The sequence below is a fragment of the Aristolochia californica genome, unplaced genomic scaffold (assembly GCF_029961685.1).
Source record: "Aristolochia californica isolate CCGP_79_NKW_82.1479 unplaced genomic scaffold, dmAriCali1.0.hap1 SCAF_16, whole genome shotgun sequence".
Classification (NCBI taxonomy): domain Eukaryota; kingdom Viridiplantae; phylum Streptophyta; class Magnoliopsida; order Piperales; family Aristolochiaceae; genus Aristolochia; species Aristolochia californica.
Genome location: NW_027181837.1, coordinates 1,634,018 through 1,656,145, shown reverse-complemented (window position 1 = coordinate 1,656,145; position 22,128 = coordinate 1,634,018). Strand labels below are relative to the sequence as shown.

General features: G+C 38.8%; 3 protein-coding genes across 3 annotated transcripts; 1 reads left to right on the top strand and 2 right to left on the bottom strand.

Moving 5' to 3' along the window:
* The first annotated feature begins 4,178 nt into the window (after positions 1-4,178).
* LOC137954010 (8-hydroxygeraniol dehydrogenase-like) lies at positions 4,179-6,116 on the top strand. The gene is made up of 5 exons (XM_068801589.1): positions 4,179-4,314; positions 4,531-4,644; positions 5,069-5,582; positions 5,670-5,823; positions 5,908-6,116. The coding sequence occupies exons 1-5, from the start codon at positions 4,217-4,219 to the stop codon at positions 6,114-6,116; spliced, it is 1,089 nt and encodes a 362-aa protein (XP_068657690.1). The 5' UTR covers positions 4,179-4,216.
* A 4,557-nt stretch (positions 6,117-10,673) lies between these two features.
* Positions 10,674-15,068, bottom strand: LOC137954009 (trehalose-phosphate phosphatase A-like). Its single transcript, XM_068801588.1, has 12 exons — positions 14,950-15,068; positions 14,277-14,396; positions 13,681-14,160; positions 13,438-13,578; positions 13,248-13,319; positions 13,039-13,167; positions 12,557-12,607; positions 12,189-12,290; positions 12,007-12,084; positions 11,535-11,604; positions 11,289-11,452; positions 10,674-11,188 (listed from the first exon to the last, which is right to left on the bottom strand). The coding sequence occupies exons 3-12, from the start codon at positions 13,981-13,983 to the stop codon at positions 11,117-11,119; spliced, it is 1,182 nt and encodes a 393-aa protein (XP_068657689.1). The 5' UTR covers positions 13,984-14,160; positions 14,277-14,396; positions 14,950-15,068; the 3' UTR covers positions 10,674-11,116.
* Positions 15,069-16,277: 1,209 nt separating this feature from the next.
* Positions 16,278-21,197, bottom strand: LOC137952879 (uncharacterized). Its single transcript, XM_068799979.1, has 15 exons — positions 20,954-21,197; positions 20,645-20,766; positions 20,426-20,476; positions 19,674-19,793; positions 19,354-19,473; positions 19,124-19,265; positions 18,878-19,048; positions 18,545-18,700; positions 18,240-18,346; positions 18,025-18,115; positions 17,767-17,908; positions 17,396-17,552; positions 17,065-17,181; positions 16,793-16,913; positions 16,278-16,694 (listed from the first exon to the last, which is right to left on the bottom strand). Exons 1-15 carry the CDS (start codon positions 21,095-21,097, stop codon positions 16,434-16,436), a joined length of 2,022 nt encoding a protein of 673 aa, XP_068656080.1. The 5' UTR covers positions 21,098-21,197; the 3' UTR covers positions 16,278-16,433.
* Between the last annotated feature and the right edge of the window lie 931 nt (positions 21,198-22,128).

Below are 22,128 nucleotides of genomic sequence, written 5' to 3'. Positions count from 1 at the left end.
AAAGGTTATTCGCAACAGTGTTGTTATGAGATTATTGCTTCTCCGGAGTGGTAGGACTTCATAAAAAAATCTCTTAAAAAGATTGTTGGGAAAGCTATGATGACATCCATGGAAGAAAATCAGATGTTGCCTACGGCAAATACTGCCCATCCAAATATTATCGGTAAAATATCAGTATTCTTTGCAAATTCTAAGAATAGAACTTGGATTATTGATACAGGTACATCCGATCACATGACGAGGGATTCCAATTAGTTAAAATCTATCCTACCTTCTCCTCAATCCGTTATTTCCACCGCCAATGATAGTACCTCTCTTATTACTAGGGAAGGATATGTGATCTTGTCTAATAATCTTATATTAGATATTGTCCTTGTTGTTCCATCTCTTGAATACAATCTTTTGTCTATTAGCCAAGTTACTTCAACTCTTGCTTGTACTGTAACTTTCTGTCGTTCATTTTGTGTCTTTCAGGACATTCTAACCCGGAAGATTCTTGGTGATGGTGTTAGAGGGGCAAACTCTACTATTTGGAGTTGACAGAGAATGGGGGATCGAAAATCAGTCAGGCAAATCAAGTTAGCAGTGAAGACAATGCTCAAGCAACTATATGGTTATAGCATCGAAGATTCGGCCATCTTTCATTTGGTTATCTTAAGAAATTGCAACTACAACCATTTTTCAAGTTTGAATGAATTGGATTTTTATTGTGATACTTGTGAACTGGCTAATAGCCACTATATCTCTTATTTACCAATTTTGAATAAAAGTTTTGAACCATTGGAGGTTATTCATTCTGATGTTTGGGGTCCTTCAAAGGTTCCCTCTATTTTTAGAGTTTGTTACTTTGTAACATTTATTGATAAATGCACTAGAATGACTTGGGTATCCTTACTTATAAAAAAAAGTGATGTGAGTCAGAATTTTCACTAAAGAATACATACTTAGTACCAAAAGCAGATTTGTATTTTGCAATTTAACAATGGTACTGAGTTTGTTGACGTTTCTCTCGATAATTTTCTAAACAATCATGGAATTCGTCATTAGACCTCATGCACCTATACTCCCTAACAAAATGGATTGGCAAAGAGGAATAATAGACAACTTTTGGAAGTAGTGCATGCCTCCCTCTTCGGCATGAACATGCCTCGATTTTATTGGGGCGAAGCTTTCAAATCTGCTGCCTACCTCATCAATTGAACACCTTCACGAGTAATAGACTTTCAAAGTCCTCAACACAAACTGCAATCCCTAATTTCCATTCCCCATCTTCCAAATCTTGAACCCCGGGTTTTTGGGTGTACTTTATATGTTCATATCCCAAAAATCTTGCAAAATAACCTTGATACATGTGCCAAACGAAGTCTTTTTGTTGGCTATTTTGAATTTCAAAAAGGATATCGGTGCTATGATCCACACACTCAAAAGCTCCATGTGACTCTAGATTCCTCTTTCCATGAATTAGAGCCTTATTACTCAAGGAGAGTCTCTTGGAATTCTCTTCAGGGGGAGAGGTCACGTGAATAGAATGTTCAATAAGAGAATAATGGATGTGCTAAGTTTATTGAGTTAGAAGCGGTGAATAAATTCTTAAGCAACTAGATGTGCAACAAGACTGTGATCACAACCATGAAGCCGAGAATGAATTATTAATTTCTCCTGAAGAACCCTCAGAGTTGGCTCCATCTACACCATCAACTAAAGAATCAACCCAGAATGTTCCTCCTCATGTAAATACGAACTCTGTATTTGATGAGTCGAATGAAACATGTGTTCCTACAGAAAATATAACTCCTATATATCCACAAAGATTGAATAGGGGAGTTTCAAAAAAAAAGTATGAACTTGATCCTGAAGCCAAGACCAAATACTCCATCAACAACTACGTGTCCTCCCATAGGTTGACTAAATCATATGCATTTACTGTTGATAAATTATCCAAAGTTTGTATTCCTAGTAACGTGTAGGATGCATTAGCTGTTCCAAAATGGAGAAAGGTGATGAACGAAGAGATGGAGGCTCTACAAAAGAATGCCACTTGGGAGCTTGTTTCACAACCTAAAGGAGTGAAAGCAATTGGATGTCGATGGGTGTTCATGGTGAAACATAAACCGGATGGAAGTATTGAAATGTATAAAGCTTAGCTAGTTGCGAAGGGATATACGCAAAGGTATGGGGTAGACTATTATGATACTTTTGCACCAAAATCTAAAATCAATACAATTCGCATTCTTATATCTATAACAACAAATCGAGACTGGCCTTTGCAACAATTTGATGTTAAAAATATTTTTCTTAATGGAGACTTAGAAGAAGAAGTCCACATGGAGCTACCACCCGGAGTTAAAAGTAGTTCTTTATGTCAAGGTGAAGTCTGTTAATTGAAAAAGTCATTGTACGGGTTGAAACAATCACCTAGAGTATGACTTGGGAGATTCTCGGCTACAATGAAGGAGTTTGGCTATAAGCAAAGTAATTTAGATCATACTTTGTTTATAAAACACAAAGAAAGAAAAATAATTATTTTAATTATGCATGTTGATGATATGGTCTTGAGAGGAGATAAACTCATGTGAAATGCAAGCTTTACTGGAGTATTTAGTCACTAAATTTGACATGAAAGATCTCGAACAACTTAAATATTTTTGGGTAATTGAGGTAGCAAGATCGAAACATGAAGCCTTCCTTTTATAGCAAAAATATGTGTTGGATCTTCTAGCCGAAACCGGAATGCTTGATTGTAAACCAGTAGAGACACTCATAGAAATAAATCATAAACTCGAAATTCTCCCAGATCAAACCCTAGCAGACAAGGGGCGTTATTAGCAATTAGTTGAAAGATTAACCTACCTATCACACACAAGGCCATGTATAGCATATGCGGTGAGTGTTGAAAGTTAGTTCATGCATGCATCAAGTGAAGAACATATAGAAGCGGTCTATTAGATCTTGAGATACTTAAAGAGTAATCTAGGAAAAAAGTTTGTTATTCTCAAAAAAATGTATCTCTAACATTGAAGGATACACAAATTATGATTGGGCAGGTAATCAGACAACCAGAAGATACACGTGTAGTTAGTTTACTTTTGTGGAAGGTAATCTTGCTACTTGGAAAAGCAAAAAACAGAAGATAGTATCAAGATTAAGTGCTGACGTTGAATTTCGAGGTATGACTCATGGTGTATGCGAATTGTTATGGATAAGGAATATATTGAGGGACTTAGAGATTGAATATGCTAAACCTATAAATCTCCACTATGATAATAAGGCAGCCATCGAAATTGCACAAAATTATGTTCAATATGATTGCCCTAAATACGTTGAAGTTGATCATCATTTCATTAAGGAGAACCTTGATGCAAAGATTATACAATTTCCTTTTATTCAATCTGAGATTCAGCTGGCTGATATGCTCACGAAGACAGTATCGGGGAAACAAATTTTATAACTCATTGCACATACTCCCCCTCAAGTTGTCTGAAGTTCGTCAAGAAAAACCGACAATACACTGCCTGCTATGAAAGTTTAGGATCAAAACCAGTTTGAAAAAATCTAGACGAAGTAGAAGAGCATTCATCTATTCCGGTTGAGATCTTTCTATATTGTAGAATAATCAACTTCGATCTCATTAGCTGTTATAAGTTGGAATCCTTCAGACTTCATGAGCAGCTGCTAAAGTCTACCAGTACGATTATGATTTTCTCTTCTTTTCGTAGTGGTTTTCTTCTGCCGCCATTGCTTTCTTTTCCGTCTCGGCAAAGTCAGCCTGTAATCTATTTGGAGCTGGAATTTGTAGAAGATATATAAACAAGAATGAAGTAGGATTAGGTTTTGCAAGGAACCCGTTTTGACCCGACCTGTAAACCCGGGGATGGGTTTTAGATTTTATCCCATAGGTCGGGATGGTGGAGGAGACCCTGTCGGATTTTGGGTCAGGGACAGGTTTTCTTGAACTCGGCCCGATGGGTTTTATATCCATGATACCCTTTAAATCGCCTATGCTTCTGTTGAACCCCAATAAGAGTTCAGAGTTCAGTAGACTACGGATTCTACGAATCCGTAGACGAACCGAATTCAATAACGTCACGTATTCGATCGTTCTATAAATAAAGGTCTGGAAACGACTACGTGAAAGATCAGGGCTTAGTTTTCTCTGAAGCTTGAACAGCCACAGAAGAAGAAGAAGAAGAAGAAGAAGAAGAAGAAGAAGAAGAAGATGGCAAAATCTCCGGAGGTTGAACACCCACAGAAGGCGTTTGGATGGGCAGCAAGAGACACCTCTGGTGTTCTCTCGCCTTTCCACTTCTCCAGAAGGTGAATATCAAAGCTCCTTAATCTGCTGCTGTTTCTTCCAGTGCTTAATCACGCATTTATTAGTTCTTCCATCTTCGTTTTCAATCAATTAGATTAGATCAACAATTAGAAGATGGAATTCATGTATGACTATTGCTTCACAGAATCTGTCCATTATTTCAACCGCAGCTGCTTATTATACTTGCTGATGAGCATTCCCGTTTTCGATCTGTTCAGGGCAAACGGCGAGAACGATGTTTGTCTGAGGATCCTCTACTGCGGTATTTGCCACTCCGACCTTCATTACCTCAAAAACGAATGGGGATTTTCCGTTTATCCTATGGTTCCCGGGTACACTCCAAGTCTACACCTTTCTTTCCTCCTAGCTTAAATACATGATATAGCTACCGATACAAGCTAAAGAATCAGATTAAGCTTTTTCAAATAAAAAACACAGTTCTTTTCTGCATGCACTGTTCCTTGCCCATGTTTTTGCTGTCGATAACAGAAGGCACCCAGCATCCCAACTTCCATTAGAGACCCGCTTCACGAATAAAAAAAACAGAACTTGAACTGGGATAAACTAAAGAAACGGGAGCACCCAGCATCCCAACTTCCATTAGTGATCCTCTTCACAAATAAAAAACAACAGATCTTGAACTGGGATTAACTAAAGAAACGGAGCACCCAGCATCCCAACTTCCATTAGAGATCCTCTTCACGAATAAAAAACAATAGAACTTGAACTGAGATAAACTAAAGAAACTTATCACAGGCACGAGATCGTGGGGATCGTGACTGAAGTGGGCTCCAAAGTGACAAAATTCAAAGCTGGTGATAAAGTTGGCGTCGGGTGTTTAGTGGGTTCGTGCGGTGGATGCGAGAGCTGCGAGCAGGACTTGGAGAATTACTGCCGCAAATTCATTCCCACATACAACAGCATCAACCACGACGGGAGCTTGACGTATGGTGGGTACTCCGATACCATGGTGGTGGACCACCGGTTCGTGGTGCGCTTCCCTGACAACCTTCCCATGGATGGAGGCGCGCCGCTACTGTGCGCGGGGATCACCGTCTACAGCCCCATGAAGTATTTTGGTCTCAGTGAGCCGGGGATGCATCTCGGCGTGGTGGGACTCGGCGGCCTCGGTCACGTCGCCGTGAAGTTCGCCAAGGCTCTTGGCCTCAAGGTTACTGTCATTAGCACTTCGCCCGGCAAGAAACTGGAGGCGATTGAGCGACTCGGTGCAGACTCGTTTTTGGTTAGTTCCGATCAGGAGGAAGTGAAGGTATAATGTAACTCTTCGTTATTGATCTTCACATGAGACAGCATCGTAGAAATTTTTGGCTAATAGAAAATGGATTATCTTTCGCAGGTTGCCATGGGCAGCATGGATGGCATCATCGACACAGTCTCAGCCACTCATCCCCTCCTACCTCTGATCAGGCTGTTGAAGCCTCACGGGAAGCTGGTTTTGCTGGGGGTGCCTGAGAAGCCACTCGAGCTGCCCGTATTTCCACTCCTAATGGGTGAGTACTCAATTTATAAGTAAATCAACAAAATATGAAGCTACTGCTGTGGCGTCTCTGATCAGTCTAATATGAATGTTGCAGGAAGGAAGATGATAGCTGGTAGTGGGATTGGAGGCCTGAAAGAAACGCAGGAGATGATTGATTTTGCAGGAAAACACAACATAACTGCTGATGTCGAGGTTATTCCAATGGATTATGTGAACACGGCCATGGAGCGGCTGGCAAAAGGGGATGTGAGATATCGATTCGTAATTGACGTTGGAAATTCCTTGACATCTGCTCGTCTTTGAATCAAGCCAATTAGTACACATTTTCGCGGCCTGTTGATGATATACAGGATGAACTGGTTTTTGTTATCTCTGGAGTGATTCCAGAAATCCTTTTTTGAAATTGAGCGTATTTGGGTGTGTTTGATCTGCTCAACTAGATAGATTCTGAATGAGCTAACTAGTGTAAAAACACAATTGATAGAAAAAATACTAATTCTTGCTCGCCAACCCTTATTCTAGAGACCAAAAATTGGGGTTTGGATCAAACTAGTGCCTACTATTTCTTGAATCAAACTCCTCTAATCATCAGAGGCAGTTTTGTAGAGCTTATTACTAAACAGTGAATGCCAAAGATCTCATAAAACCATCTCACGTTTTGATATAACAACAGTAGAGACAACGGAACTAAGAACAGTTCAACGGGGACTGTCATGGCTTCCACAGTCAAACACAAGAACTCAATTGAAAGAGTGGATTTAAAATTTTACTTCCATGCTGAGTTCAAATTCATAAATGAATCTTGTGCGGGTCTTAGTTCATCTTTAACACCTGCAAAAAGAGATCTCCAATTTAAACCACCAACTGGAAGGGGATTACACTAGTCAAAGAACTCTCATTCCAGGTCAAAACACAAATTTATCATTCAAATACTGAATACATTGCATTCACTGAATCATGGCCGGTCAGGGCTTTTCACTATTGAGAAAATGCACTAAACTAATGGTATAGAGGAGACAAAATTGCCCCATCACGGTTTCTGTCACCTAAGGGCTCACTTTCAAACAGATTGCATAAAACCAATGTACCAAAAAAAAAAAAAATATAATGTGGCAGAAGCAGCAGAACTTCTCAAAATTTTAAAATAATGTATCTGATCCAACAAGCAAGAAAACAATAAAATAAATAAGTATCAGCAATAAGTGTGATCCAAGAAGAAAGGCTCATATCAGACATCCTGAATAGCTTGTACAGTGTCCTCTTGCATGAAATTCTAGTTTCCAAATCCCAAACAGTACTTCGGCACCCCCGTAGCTTACACAAGGGTGATCTGTATGATATACTGATCAAATAGATATCATAAAACCAATGGACAAATAAAAAAATAACAATTAGCTATGGAATTTGGAAACTAGAATTTGCCAAAGTACTTATTTGTGCTTGTTCATTTAATTTGACTAATTTTCTGCAATGAGTAGTTTGTCTTCCACTTGTTTGATAAGGATTAGCTATGGATCAGAAAATCGGAATCTGATTTTCTCCATTCCAAACTCTATATGATTTCCCTCAAGAGAACCATGACTTCTATGACATATAATAGACTCTTAAGAGTCTTTTTGTTTCTCTAATGCTTTTTCCCCATTAAAAAAAACAATAGCATAAACACTCTGCAAATACAGCATAAAACAAAGTGAACAGAGCATAGGTATAACCTGTATTGCAATTTTCCTTAAGAGGTTTAAGAGTGTCAAATCTGATAAACCCACGATCATGGACAAAGTACAAAAAATACTCTCGACACTAAAAAATAAAGAAACACAGCATTAACTGCTATCCCTCATTCTAAATGGACTCTGACAATGGTTATACCTTTTTATTTCATAGTTCTAGAATTCTTCTCCAAATAATGGAAATAGAATTCTAAACGGGAAATAAACTTCTCATTTTCCCACCATCTTTTTTTTTTTTTTTTTTTTCGAAAAGGACGAGTTTTTTTCTAAAAGCCAAAGAAAGAGGAATAAACTTAAAGAGGAGTCCCGGTGACAACAAGAGATTGCAAGGCCACCCATTTTTAGCAAGAGAGTCAACTAAATGATTGGCTGATCATGGTATATGCCTCCAACAACGGTCAATAAAATTGACAATATCCATAATCTCATGGAAAGCTGGCCAATGCCACCAAGGGATGTTAGTGGGTTTGGAGCACCACCCTATAACTGAACATGGGTCTCTCTCGATCCAAAGCTGTCCACCAAGATGAGATTGAAAGAAAAGGCACATGATGAAGGGCCTGAATCTCAGCAATGGAGTCAGCTGTCTCAAGGGGTCCAAAATAGGAAGCCATCAGAGTCCCCTCACGAGATCAAAATATGCCCCCGACACAAGAAGGGCCTGGGTCTCATAAGGCACATCCATCAAAATTAAATTTGATAAACCCAGATGGTGGAGGCTTCCAAACATCATTGGTGTTTCTCTTCCGCAGTGAAAGGTCCCACCCTTTCTAATATATTGTCCTTTCTCTTCCATAAAAACCCTACCTCTTATATAAAACTCCTTTCTCTCCAACAAAGTTCTCAAAGCAATTCTAGAAATACCATTGGAACCCATATCCTCCACTCAGCAAACAGCATATCACATTCATTAGCTATAAAGAAAATGTCACACGCCCCCATATTGTGCGGGAAATGTTCTTCCCTTATCTCTGAGCTTTGAGTTGGCCTCTGCCTCCCTATGCTTAGAAACTTGAGCCTTCTCTTCCTTTCTGTCTATAATCTTCAACATTCCTACTTCTTTCATCTGCCATATATATTGATGACAAGGGCCTTGTTAACCTATTTTTTCGTAGATGTGATATAATAATAAAATGCCTTTGTCAGCTTTTTTCTCATAAATCCCTTTAGATAAAAACATATAATTATAAAGACAATGAGATGCCCTCTAACCTATTTCAGCATTTTTATGCAATTACACTTTTTAACTTTTTATTATACATATCATATGAGCTTATAAAAATGCAATGCCTTTACAAACAGGAATGAATGAAAAAAAAAACCTTTTAAGCTAATTTTTCATACTTGTATTTCGGGATGAGTACAGAGAACCTTCCCATTCTAAAATCAAGAGAGAAACAAAAAATAAAAGGTATACATATGAGCAGCTACTCATTCAACTAAACATGCTGCATTCACTCCCAGATGAGCATAATTCTTATAAAAGTTTAAACTAAATCCAGTACCAGTGAAGAATAAAAGATTGATGTATCCTCATCTAGCACCATTAACCATATCGGACCCTACAGCTCAACCCAAGGCTTCCATTTGTCAAATAAATCTCTTTGGTAGTCAAAGATCAAGTCTCAATTAAGACCAAGACCTAAGACTAAGGTCACATCATACCAAATATCCAATGGCTGCCCTAACCCTGGAATACTTGCTAATACCCTTATCTAAAGTGTTCTATGTTCTCAAAAAGGAAGATTGTGAAAAAGATTACAAGAATACCTGCCATTCTGCTTGAGCATATTAAGCATGTTAGTCTGAAATTCATGATTGACCGCTTCAACATTAACACCAATCCCATTCTGCAGCATGGCCAAAACATCAACAACGCGAATGGTATACTCATCCACAATTTCCCAAGCATCAAACCCATAACCTCCATAGGAACCATAGCCCCTCCTGTTTCACCAAGCCCTTCTATTCCAGTCAGGTGACCAAGCAACAAAGAACAATTCAAATGTATCCAGGCCCACAAAATATTTAAGAGAAACACCAACTTATCAAAATAAATAGGATAATAAATAGTTGGAACTAATTTAAAGGAGAAACGAGTGTACCGTGCTTCAGCATCTTGAGGAGATTGAGAGAGTGAGAGTGATCAAGGACAATATCTTGTGGAGTTCTTTCAGGATGGGACTTCTTGTTGAGTGCAAATTGGATGTAAAAAATAATAATAATAATAATAAAAAGAAAATCCTGCCGATCTTGTCCCTCACCATCGGACTTACACCAACGCATAGATTATTGTACCCATTGGCCTTTGTTATTTTTGCCGATGGATGTGTGAAAATTATTAAGCAAAATTCAACAATAGATAAAGACTACTGGTCTAAACTGTCTGCCAATATATAAACCCCCAACGGTTCCTGGACACATTTCTACTAGTGTTTGAGAATCGCGCCTAATGTATTGCTATCTCTAAAGTTAAATAGGTTATTGTGAAGAAGACTGTTGCTTCTGATAAAAGCTACGTGAGTGAGCCAATTAGGCAGGGAGTTTGGGCCAATGCTTGGAGAATTCCTCCATCTCTCAAGCTGCTTTCACACGTTACGCATTCAACACTACAGGGAGGTACACAAAGTATGCAGCAAATATAGCAAGGACAGGAGACTTTTGTATCTGCATCTGAAGGGAGAGACCCTCATTTTGCACTTCAATACATTATAACGAACATTAGCAAAGCGGGACTAACATATGAAGTTCCTATCTTGAATGAATGTACTAGTGTCAACCATGGTCTTTGGATCCGAAATCAGGACCCAACCCTGGTTCTTCAAAACCTAGGTCGGCTCAACCCAAGTCCAGCTCTAGACTTGGGGCGTGTCGGAGGGGCCTCGCCCAAAACAGAAGGGGTGAGTCCAACCCCCCAAACAGCTCCTGTTAAAATCCAGGTGGGTCAACCTGGCCGAGTCGTGGTTTGACCCATCAGGTCAGAAAACCATGTGTGAACTCCTACGTAGGCCTTTATATGTTTTTCCTTTTCTTCAATTAAATAGCTCTTTAGGATGAAAAAAAAAAAACAAAAAAGAAAGAAAACTGCATGATGCATTCTCATTAATCATATGTTAATAAATACATATGGAGTTTCAAACTTTAATTTAACAAAACGAATTTTCAATAACAGATACATTCATAAGCTGAAAAAAATAACAGACATTCATAAGCTGAAATTTTTGTCTTCGTGGGATTTTAAGCCATGTTTAACACATAAAAACAAAATTTACCAACTTCCATGGATACTGAAAGGAATATTCTAAGAATACCAGAGTTTACCCATAAGTGGGAAGGAATAAATTTCCACCCAAAAGTGTGTCAAGCACTTAAAAGCAACTATGAAAGGCAGTTGGAAGAAAAATAGCTCTTCAAGTGTCTTTATTTGGCAAATTCTTAATAAACTTTTTCCTTTTCTGTTAAGTTCCTATACTCGGAACATTAAGTACAAGGTCTACCTCTATCTATATTCCTTCAGAAAAGTTTAAAATGAATGTAAAATATAAAAGCTTTCCAGACCAGATGGAGCTTGCGCTATGTTTCCATCAGCTGTTCAGTATCATCCGACTCTTTCCATTTTGTCAGGCATTGAAGAAAATCCATGACCTGCGAAAAGTTGAAGTGTCAAGTATTCCAAAGAGGATACATTTCACTGTAGCGTTCTCTTAACTAATAAAGATAAATCGTCACTGGACGATAATCATACCTCAGATGGGTCTCTCAAAGAATAATATGCACAGGTGTCTTTTGGGACTGCAGAAACCAAGATGCCATAACCATTCTGCTTCTCTCGCAACACCCTGAATGCATCTTCATCAGTACGGTCATCTCCAATATAGATTGGCAGCACATCACAAGAGTCTGCCAGCCCTGCAGATCAGTCAACTTATACAATTAGAAAGTTAGGTAAGCCGACTTGCATTAGCATAGAATTGTTCTATAAAGAACTCACCAAGTGAATTTAGTAAAAACTCCAATGCCCTGCCTTTGTCCCATTTAATGACCGGCCGGACTTCCAATACCTAGCTTAAAGGATCAGTGAAAGATGTTAACCTCGTAAGATCCTTGTTGCTCTTTCAAAGGTGAAGAGAAGGAATATTAGTAGAATATATCAAGACCAAAGCATGCAACAAAACAAAGAGACGTATACATGCAGCAGTTTCCAACCTACAACTTATGTCAAGCGTGTACAATAATTTAAAATTCAGAATTAGAGAAACCAATCAACTCAAAGTTCTAAAGCATTGTAAATGAAGTGATTTCTGAACCTTATCATTCAAACAGGCACCCAAAGTATGGCATGTTTGTTTCCACTAAAAAACTCGATCAGCATCAGACTTCTTAGAAGTCTCCTACAGTGTGTGCATCAGTGCCCATGGAATTAAAGTACAAGGGTTGAGGTGAAAATTTGTAAAGTTACTTACCTTCCTCCCATGGCATAATCGTAGTTGAGGATGCCCTTGAAGAACATTAGACACAACTTGTCCAACAATATCCCAACTCTAACAGATTAAGAATGGAATAGAAAAAAATCTCAACAAATCACATCCTGAACTGCCAATGCAAGAAATCTTGTAACATAAGAAGATGGAAGAAACTGACTCACCTCTTCATTAACGCATCGATAGTGGACTGAAACACAAAATCTATTATTTTCAACTTTCACCCCAGCAATTCCCCGTGTTAACTTAACTAGTGAATCAAACACCTGAGCCAAATTAATATACATCAATTATTTGAAAACGAAATAATAATATGTGATACACATCAATATGCGAAGAGAGGAAAACATTCCTGCCCTTTTTGAGGAACAAGAATGTATACTTCATTCATTGGTACAAGATGATCTCAACTGACATGGTGGAGAGGTTTACATCATTCAGTGGCCCTACCACATTATTTTAAAGGTGAAGAAATATGTTGAACTTGCTATTGAGTAAATATTGGATGTGTCTGTGTACATGCTCATAATACCTCATTAATAAGAGGTAAAAGTTCCGCTGCAGGCTGGAATAATACGCCCTTCTGATGCAAAAAAAATCTAAGCAGTCAAGTGTGAGTAGAAAACATTTTTTCACAGTTGCTCATAGTGAGAGATAATAATGAGAGGTTACCGAGGCTTCTAAGTGAAAGTCACAATGTTTAAAACATTTTATCACTGCATCTCTCACCTCCCTCTCAGATTCATGCAATTAGTGCAGATCAAAGCAGCAGCTTCATGTAAGAAGCAAGTCATGATATGCATGACCAGCTCGCAAATCATGGTGTTGAAGTTTCTCACCAATTGAATACCAAAATATCCCCACCTGTTGATCTATTTCAGTTATTGAAAAACAAACACTGCAACCCTTAACCAATAGAACTTCCCAAAATATGACTCTTGGCTCTTGCACAACCCTAGTGTTCTACTCAAAGCAAATACATAGTAGGAAATGGACAGTTTATCTCCTTTTAACCTGTGTGTCTGCAGAAGCAATATAGCTTTGAGAAGATTTACAGCATGTTGAGTCTAATGGTGGGCCCATGATGTCCATTCCATGGCTTCCAGCATAATAGAGTTCTCCTAATTGGACAAATTCATAAACCTGGGAATCCAAAAATATAACCATAAACCTTGCAAATAAAGGTTATTCAACCATTAGACAGAATTGATAAACTTGAGTACCTTATCTCGGCACCTCCCACTTATTATTGCAGTAGGGAAATGTTTTGCCACTTCACTTACAACAGAACGCATCTACAAGCATGAAAGAGGTAAACATAAAACTAAGGATCTTTATCCCTTTATTTTCTTTTCTCATTGTCCCAGATTGGTAATCACAATTGACTTATACACCAGCATATATCTTAAATACCATATCAGACATGAAAGCACAATCCGGATCATCAACAATTGGTGCTAGGGTCCCATCGTAGTCCAAAAACAAAGCAACCTGCTTCCCTTTTGCCGACTTTGCAATATTCTCAAATGATCCAAGGGCTGAAGGGTATAATAACTGTCAAAATGTTAAGGTATTGAGAATTTCCACAGAATAATGAGATATAATTCTCATTTGAACATAGATTTAATACTTACTGCTATCAACAAGATAACTTACTTTCCAAGAATTATAAGCCGCATCGCCATCCCAGAAAACACCACTTGGATCCAAGCTTTTGTTGGGCCCAGTATGGGTAGGTGAGGAAGCTCGCATTGCATTAAGCCACCCACTAGCTCTAACATCATCAAGCTTGCTTGGTATGGATTTTTTCCAACTTGGAGAAAAGAGACGACTAAATGGGAATGCAGTTGTATAAGGACTAGCTGATGAGGGGCAAGTGATCAAGTTAGATGGGATGCCAAGTCTGGACTTGGAAAGTGGAGCAGGGTCTGCAAGCACTGGGGAGGAATTGCTGTCCATTCTAGAAATATTTTACAAGATTTATCAAGTAATAGTTGCAGAAGGATCTTATTTAAACACCACAGTGTGTGGTTTCAAAAGTCAACCCACTCTTTTGTCAATAAAAAACCACCTCTTCAAAGTTTTTTTATCGCTGCAGTTATGTAGACTGCCCATACGGTGAAGTAGTCCTGGAATCTGGGAACATATGAACACCATGTATTTGTAAGGAATAACTCAAGACGTGGAATCTCAATTATAAACCCCAAAAGCTGCAGAACATTGCTGTTTGGAACATGAAGCGGAGTACATGCCTGGTCATTCTCAGAGAAACAATGCATTTAATGAAAGTTAATTTTCATCTGCCCAAACTATCACTAGAAGAGCCCAGGCGTGGATGATTGTCGGCAGCTAAAAAAGATGAACCTAAAACTCTGTACAGCAGAGAGACATGACGTCAAGCATTAGTAGCAGCAAAACCTCTTTTACATTTCAATGAAACAACACACAACTACAAAACTTGATGTATTATTATTCAAATATTCTACTGTGAACAGTAAGCAAACTCCAAACATAAGATAAATCAAAAGAACTCCCAAACTAATTTCAAACGCAAAAAAGCAGTAAAAGAGGCAGTCGGTAACACGTCACTCAACAGGAACTTTAGAGATTGACACACGATACAAGTATTCAAACCTTCAATTCCAACAGGTAGAAAAATTCGTCAAACAGAAAATTATTATAAAGAATTTGTATTCTAGTTTTTTAACAGTAATTGGACAACATTGTTAATGAACACTTCAAATTCGTGGCCATTGTTAAACAGAAGTCAATGAAACGTGTACATAAGGATGAATTTTCCAAACAAATGCCACAAACACTTAAACAAACAAGCACTACTAAAAGGCAGAATTATAGAAGTAACAGATAGATTAACACGCAAACATAACCGTCAGTGCATTTGGAAGAGAAACCGAAAGATCTAACCCTTGGTATGAGACCGGACACTTCCTGAGATTACAGAGCAGAAGCAGAAACGGTGGAGAGCTTAGACGAACATAAATGCAGGTCGGGGAGGAAAGAGATGACCGGCATTTCAATGGATGCGTCCTCTTTGAACGGTCACGAAGGAGACGCAGAGATGGACGCGCGTCGATAGAAGACGGAAATGGGACCACCAGTGGGCCCAAGGAGACAGGACGTTTTTGGAGGTACGTGACCGCGAGTGTCTGATAGAAAGAGAAAAGAGTGGGCCCACGAGAATCTCTGTTTGTCATAATACTGGTGACAGCCATTTGCATTGCGGTTCATCTTGCAGCTGTCGCCACACGCGCAAGGTAGTTGTCACCTAAATCGGACGGTTCACATGACTAGCCAAAGAGGTAAAAGTGGGTCCAGGCAAGGCACTCTCGTAAGTACCCTAAAGTGGGTGTGTAACATGGTTGATGTTAATTAGGTAGCACGTGGTGGGTCCCTTTGAATGATGTACTGTAGTCGCGAGTAACATCATTATGTGACACAGGCGACATAAATCGGTCCAACCGCATTTGAGCCGCTGGATCGTGTGGTTGCGCTGAGAGAACAGGAAGGGGAAATTTTTTAACCTGCGCTCATCTCTATTACGAGTCGAGTCGAGTAGAGTCGACCCGGCGAGTCAAAAAGCCGTAAATTTGCGCAATTTATATTTTACTACTGTGTTTCTACCATAATATATATGCAGAAAGCTTCAGCTGAATCGAGTCGGAGTACCAGAAACAACTGCAAATCCTCTAGCTCTTGTCTATTCAATCTGAGTTTCAGATTCCCAAGGATTGACAACAATCGCGAGCATAAAAAACCAAAAGGTATTGAAATCGACTACTAAATGGGATCTAATATCAGGAGGTCTTTCTCACACAGACGTTGACAGAGATGCCTTAAACTAGTGGACTACGAGGAGCTTATGGTTCTAAAAATCCTACTCGTCTCTTTCCCATTATCAGTTCTTATAGCCGTCTTTTGGTCGATTCCAGAGTACCCATCACTTGATTGTAGCTGAAGATTCGGTGGAGGTGATGTACAACAAATTCCGGCCAAGAACTCCGTCTCATAAAACTATGTTGAAAGCTATTTTCCACCAATCAATCCAGAGCCTCATCAGATACATCTTCATCATGAAATTGAACGATTGAAAGTGATGCCCACAGAGGAGAATAATGGCCTTTCCGTAATCTTTTACAGAGGAGAATGGCCTTTCCGTATCTTCAGGACCAGCAATCAGTCAAAACTGCACTGCTAGTTTTTGATGATCAATCGAACTTTTTAATAGTATCATGATCAGCTCAACCACCTTTTATTCTTGAAAACTTAAAAGAGATTAAGTAAACCGTCAATGAAGGATTAACAGGTTAGGAATGAACTACTGTGCTAAACTGCATCTGGTGCACTAACTTAGTTTCTTCTGGTAATACATGATGTGTAAAGAAACAAACTCAGATGCTGGCTTTCGAATCAGAACCAGAGGGAGGCCCTTCGAAGCGAATGTAGTCATACAGAATCCCTTGGAATGGGCTTGTGGATCGAGGTTGAGTGAGGAAGATGGTGTTCTCTCCTTCCACAAGCCATGAACTCTGAGCATCAATGCTGAACAGCCAGTACAATCCATGAATTCCATGTCTAGCAATCGAGTTATCTCGCCCAAACAGTCCAGTTGTAAAATGTGGGCGGTTCACTTTCGGATCATTGAAGCGAACCTTTTGCATACAAAAAAAGATCGATTACAGGAGACACGAGTATGTTTTCTTATATAACGCTTTCAGATCAGATTACAGAGCTGTATGAGATTTCATACCTGCAACTCAGCTAATGTAGCTGATGCAATAGCCACACGCAGCTTGTAGGTGCCTTGTTTGATGGTGTCAAGATTGAATTTTATCTGCCATGTGGTAGGCACGTATGTGTTGTCCTTCTTCCTGAAACCAATCCAGTAAATCATGGTCTAGAATTTAGCAAACTTTGCAACATTACAAGCAAGTAGTGACTTGAAACATGCAATCAGCAGGGGAAAATGTTTTTATTTCATCAATAACTAAGTAGAGGAACAAAATGGTAAGTAAATCAAACCTGTTAACTTGAGCAAAAAACCAATCCTTTTGATAGTCACTGCTCTCAACTGTGTAGACAAGATCACTGTCCGGATATAATTCAGCATACCTGTCCCACAAACCATACTGCCTAAACCTGTTAAGACACAAAACAATCAGAGTACTTCAATATATTAACTGCTTTGAGTTGTACTGGATCTTCAGTGCAATTATCTTCTTGTTAACTAGTAGTATCTATTTTGCATTTTCATTTGCGTGATTCGAATGCAAAGCTGTTCAGGTAGCCATTCAACAAGAAAATGAAAAATATCACAATCACATATTGATAAATGAAGGGCATTTTAATTAACCTGTCTGGGTGATTGATGAAAAGTTTGTTGACATATTTGGGGTTGGGTTCAGGAATGTAGAATTCGAATGCCGAACGATCAGGAATTCCTATTTCCCACATAGTTGGACCATCCCTTGGTGGTTCATATATAAGTACACCCAGATCAATATCACTCCCTGCATTTCCAAGGTAGCACCAACGTAGTATGTCAAACACCCACATTTCCTTCTCAGAAAGTACTTGCTGTAATTCAGAGCACTGCAAGACTGACTGACTTACAAAGCCAACCAAAATTCATGGTTGATTGTTTGATGTTGTATAGAAGAACAGCATTCAAATGATATTTCCTGAACTTGATCAGGTTTAACATGAAATTAGTTAAATGTCTACCTTCGGTGACTGTAACTGTTGCATCATACTTGTAGTCTCCAATAACACCACTGATCCATGCGAAAAGATCGTAGTCTCCAGTCCGGACATTACTGATGGAGAAATACCCATTAGCATCTGCTCTGGTCCAAAACTGGTATCCCTGAAATTCCAGATGTCATGAATTCCACTTGAAAAAACTCTTATCCAATAACCTGCACTCAAGGTCTAGACCTGAATTTCCAACTTCAAATTAATGAAGACTACTGAAATACCAACCTTGCATTCCCTTTGCCATGATCCAACATCTCCAGGGGGAGCCAAGCCTACATAAGCAGAGTCACCCAATATATAATCTTCATCAAGGTACCTATCAGTGACAGAGAAAGAAATAGTTATGTATCTACTTGGACAACAAGTATGTTAAATTTGTTTTTTTACTTGATTGTGGCGAACAAAATAAAGATTTCTCTTATCTGTTCAATTTGTATTACCGATCTTTTACGAGTAGCTGACCGCTAACTGAACCCCTCTGATCAGAAGAAGCGAAGTCCTGAGAAACAGGGAACCTGTATGGCCAACTCTGCACTTCAATGATCATCTGCATTTCCCATCAAAGGAGAGGCAGTAGTTTAAAAAACAAAAACAAATTCATCAATCAATACCTGACTTCTGCATGTAACGAATGTATTAAATTGGTTTTCCACTTTCAGTATTGCTAGAAATTTTTTGTGAAATTAGTATTTAGAACACAAATTGAAACTCAGTGCTAGTTAATGAAATGGGTTGACGCTAAGACCTGTGTTTTTGCATCATCCCAAAGTGAACGTAGATCTTCTCCAACTTTAGTGGAATTAAGATAGATGAAGACGGGGCCAAAAACTTTTTTCCATTGCTCGTCCGACTGGAACTTGGGGGACAAATCATCACCAGCATAGTGGGCGCTCAGAAACACCTGTAAACAGAAACACGAGCGGCAACATATTACTTTGATGTTTCTACTTTCCCAAGCAATCAAAGCCAAAAACCAATTTGCTATTCTGTGTACTTCGCTTCAGTTTCAGAATGTTCAATCGAGCAAAGAAGAGAAACAAAAGGAGAAGTCGAGCTGACTGGGGCATCAGAGACTAACCGAGAGTGCAGTGGGTCCGACATGAGAAGTAAGGTTCTGCTTCGTCGGTCCACCGGATTTGAACTCGTCGCTGGGAGTAATCACCCAGAACCCAACCGGAGGATCTGAGGAAATCCAACCATGAACTCTGTTGTCTTTATTGTCCGTCGAGTACTGGTACTTGTCATCCACCTGCTTTCGTCGTATTGCTTGATCAAAGTTCATTCGATTGGGGCATTGGTACGGGTTTAGTTAGTTTCAGATTACCTCTCCTATGAGGTCAGGATTGGTGGGATTGACTAGGAGGACTGCTTCTGGGTAAGCTAGGGGCTGTCCTCGAGGCGGCAGACGATCTTCCGGCATCGGCATAACTCGCTGTCTATTGTCCTCCAAGGCCATGTAGTGAAACCTGAAAATTTTCTCCAAATTAAACTTTAAAAACTAACGGCCATAACTCGATGCGCAGCAATTCCTGGCTTAAAAGTTCGAATTTTTACTTGTCTTTTCTGAGTTTGAAGGCTATTCGCGTTTCTCCAATGCCAAATCCAGGCCACCCTTGCATGTGCTCGTAGATGGCGTATGTGTAGAAGCCCGACGAACCACCGAGTACTATGAACCTGTCAAATTACACCACAATTTTGATAATTTTACTTATTTAACATTAACATTATTGTAACTAATGAGTATTATCAAGGTTTTTCTTGACTCACCGAATCAATTTGTGACTCAGATTCGACTTGAATTTTGGACAGGGTGAGTCAAGTCGTACCAAGGGACTCAACTCTTACATTAGTAAGCATAAGTTTATAGAATGTACCTCTTGTCTATGTTGAGAGGAACAAGTGAGCCAACAAGCAAGGGATCCCATGGTCTTTTGAAGGAGACTTCCACATGATCTTCTGTGGCATTTATCACCTCAAAGCTTGTTCCTTTAATCCTGCAATTACTTTCAAATAGTTCTTTCAAAGTATGAAAGAGGTATCAACATTGAAAATCTTATGTCCATTATGCACATCAATCATTAACAATAACCAAAATTAGTAGATTTTGATCACGAGAACAACTGAAGCAGACTCGATTGGGTTAAACCTGAATTAACGGGATCAAGTCAGGACCTAGGGTTTGACTCATCCCTTGTATTTAGCTGAGTCTCCTTTGACAATTTAATTTGGTTCTTACTCTTTCAATAAAATGAATTGGTCGTTTGGAACCCCTAGAAAAATAAAGAAAATGAGAATTCGACCATTATTATTCCCAAAAATAGTTAGTAAAAATCGGATAATGATTAAATTCTTCTTTTTCAGTAATTATTTTTTAGAATAATAATAATCAAATTTGTACTTTCATTTATTTTATTTTATTTTTCGACGTGGTTCCAAACATACCCTAAGAGTCATACTAAACCTCACCAGGTCACATGAAAATCCAAGTCAGATCGGCCAAATCGAATTGCGACTCGCCCAGTTTAAAATCCGATATTTAAATAAAACAAATTAAGGGAAATATAAGAAGATTAAAAGAGAAACTCCATTTTTGGTTGAGATTAAGAAAATTGGAAGGTACACTTACACATCAAATTTTCCTGGATTTGGTGGGTCGTTCCAAACAAGATCCCAGTACCTATAAATAAGAAAACGTTAATACCTTCAAATACCACCTTTTAACTGATTCATGGAGTTTCCCTATTCAGGCGAACGACCCCATAGTCCGTGGCAGCAGCAGGACTGGTTCAAGACGGATAACTATCTTATCCGTTAATGAAAATAGTCCTTGAGTTAGATGGCCTACCCTCTATTCACCTCTTCGTTTAGAATTTCCAACAAGTTGTCGACGCCATTGTACCGAATTCCGGTCACAATTCCGTCTGGTTTCGAAAGCGTGAGTTCAAAAATCCCATTGTCAATCACAACCTGCACGCAGAACAAATTGAAACCCAATTTTCGCTTTTCTGTAAAAAGGTGATTTATGCAGGATTTGAAGAAGTCGACATATAAAAAATTCTTGAGCTTAAGCTGTTCGATGAAAGTTCAAACCTAAAAAGCGAGAAAAAGTAAATAGAACAAGAGAGATCAATGGGTGGGTGAAGGCGTTAAATACATATTTGTCTTGTATCCGCAATTTGACTCCGATATGCGACATGGGTCTTGCACCCTCTTCGTCTCCTCTGTGAGATCTGGTCGGTAAGCAGCAGCAGCTTCTAATGCTTCCATGGCGATTTATATTCCTTCTTCTCCCTTGCATTAGAGGCCAAGCTTTCCGTTTGGAGCCTTTCTCCTCAATTTAACAAAGAAAAAACACTCTCCGAATTTGTTAAATACTCCCGGCTTTGAAGCAAAGCTTGTGTTTACTTGATCTGTATTTCTCCTCAAAAGTGGCGACAATCATTTACTTGTGACTTTTATTTACCGGAGCAAGAAAACGACGATCATCTTCATAATTGAACAAGTGAATTGGTTTGACGTTTGACAAGGGGAATTTGGTGAGTAGAATTGGGGTAGGAATTCTAATTCGTTATACGTTCAATGCCAAAAATTTGGCTGACTTTCAATTATTTTTTGGGAACTTTAAAGTTAATGAGGTAGCACCCCCTATTTTTTCTCTTTTTGTTTATCATTTATTTTTTCTAACTACGAGGGCTGATCCGATACGAAAAGCCATTTGGTGCAAAACATGCGAAATGTTATCTTAGCGTCTGATCATGATTCAAAGTAAGGACTTTTGTGTATACGATTATGTGATTTTTAAGTATATAATCTTAAATATTATTTGATTTATTGACCCGATTACTTATTATACCACTTGATAAATAGATAAATAAGAGTATATAGAATTATGTTAGCGCCTAGCCAAGTGTTCCCAACAGATCGGTCCGGGAGGAACCGAATAGCTAGTGCACCCGAAGCAGAAACTGTCGCCGTATGTTCACGTACCATTTGATCGACTACATTGGGCGTTTGATTGATCAAGGCAACATAAGAAGAAAGTATTGGAAGACAGATATTCAACCACTCGAGTGATCCACTCAAAACATTAGAAAATGCATTGGGAATTCCGGTATTTGAATAGTCTCCACCATTGAAATGGTTGAACCTGAAAGTAACTATTGAAGACTGAAGACCATTTGAACACGTGATTTCATTGTTCAAATGCCATGACATCTAACACCTTAAAGACCATTTGGTGTGGTGTTTAAATACTATTAGGATTGTGCAACTCAAAATGTTAAGGAAGAAACTTTCAAGAATCCAACTTCAATAGGTCCCAAAATATAC

What these genes read in the sequence shown, in the direction of transcription:
- LOC137954010 (XM_068801589.1), top strand. Translation starts at nt 4,217, where the DNA reads ATGGCAAAATCTCCGGAGGTTGAACACCCACAGAAGGCGTTTGGATGG. An exon ending in CCTTTCCACTTCTCCAGAAG is followed by an intron (nt 4,315 to 4,530) that starts GTGAATATCAAA and finishes CGATCTGTTCAG; the next exon opens with GGCAAACGGCGAGAACGATG. An exon ending in CGTATTTCCACTCCTAATGG is followed by an intron (nt 5,824 to 5,907) that starts GTGAGTACTCAA and finishes TGAATGTTGCAG; the next exon opens with GAAGGAAGATGATAGCTGGT.
- LOC137954009 (XM_068801588.1), bottom strand. Translation starts at nt 13,983, where the DNA reads ATGGACAGCAATTCCTCCCCAGTGCTTGCAGACCCTGCTCCACTTTCC. An exon ending in CGGCTTATAATTCTTGGAAA is followed by an intron (nt 13,579 to 13,680) that starts GTAAGTTATCTT and finishes ACATTTTGACAG; the next exon opens with TTATTATACCCTTCAGCCCT. An exon ending in GATTATGCCATGGGAGGAAG is followed by an intron (nt 11,605 to 12,006) that starts GTAAGTAACTTT and finishes CCTTTAAGCTAG; the next exon opens with GTATTGGAAGTCCGGCCGGT.
- LOC137952879 (XM_068799979.1), bottom strand. Translation starts at nt 21,097, where the DNA reads ATGCAAGGGAGAAGAAGGAATATAAATCGCCATGGAAGCATTAGAAGC. An exon ending in GGGATGATGCAAAAACACAG is followed by an intron (nt 18,347 to 18,544) that starts GTCTTAGCGTCA and finishes TGGGAAATGCAG; the next exon opens with ATGATCATTGAAGTGCAGAG. An exon ending in TTCATCAATCACCCAGACAG is followed by an intron (nt 17,182 to 17,395) that starts GTTAATTAAAAT and finishes GTGTCTTAACAG; the next exon opens with GTTTAGGCAGTATGGTTTGT.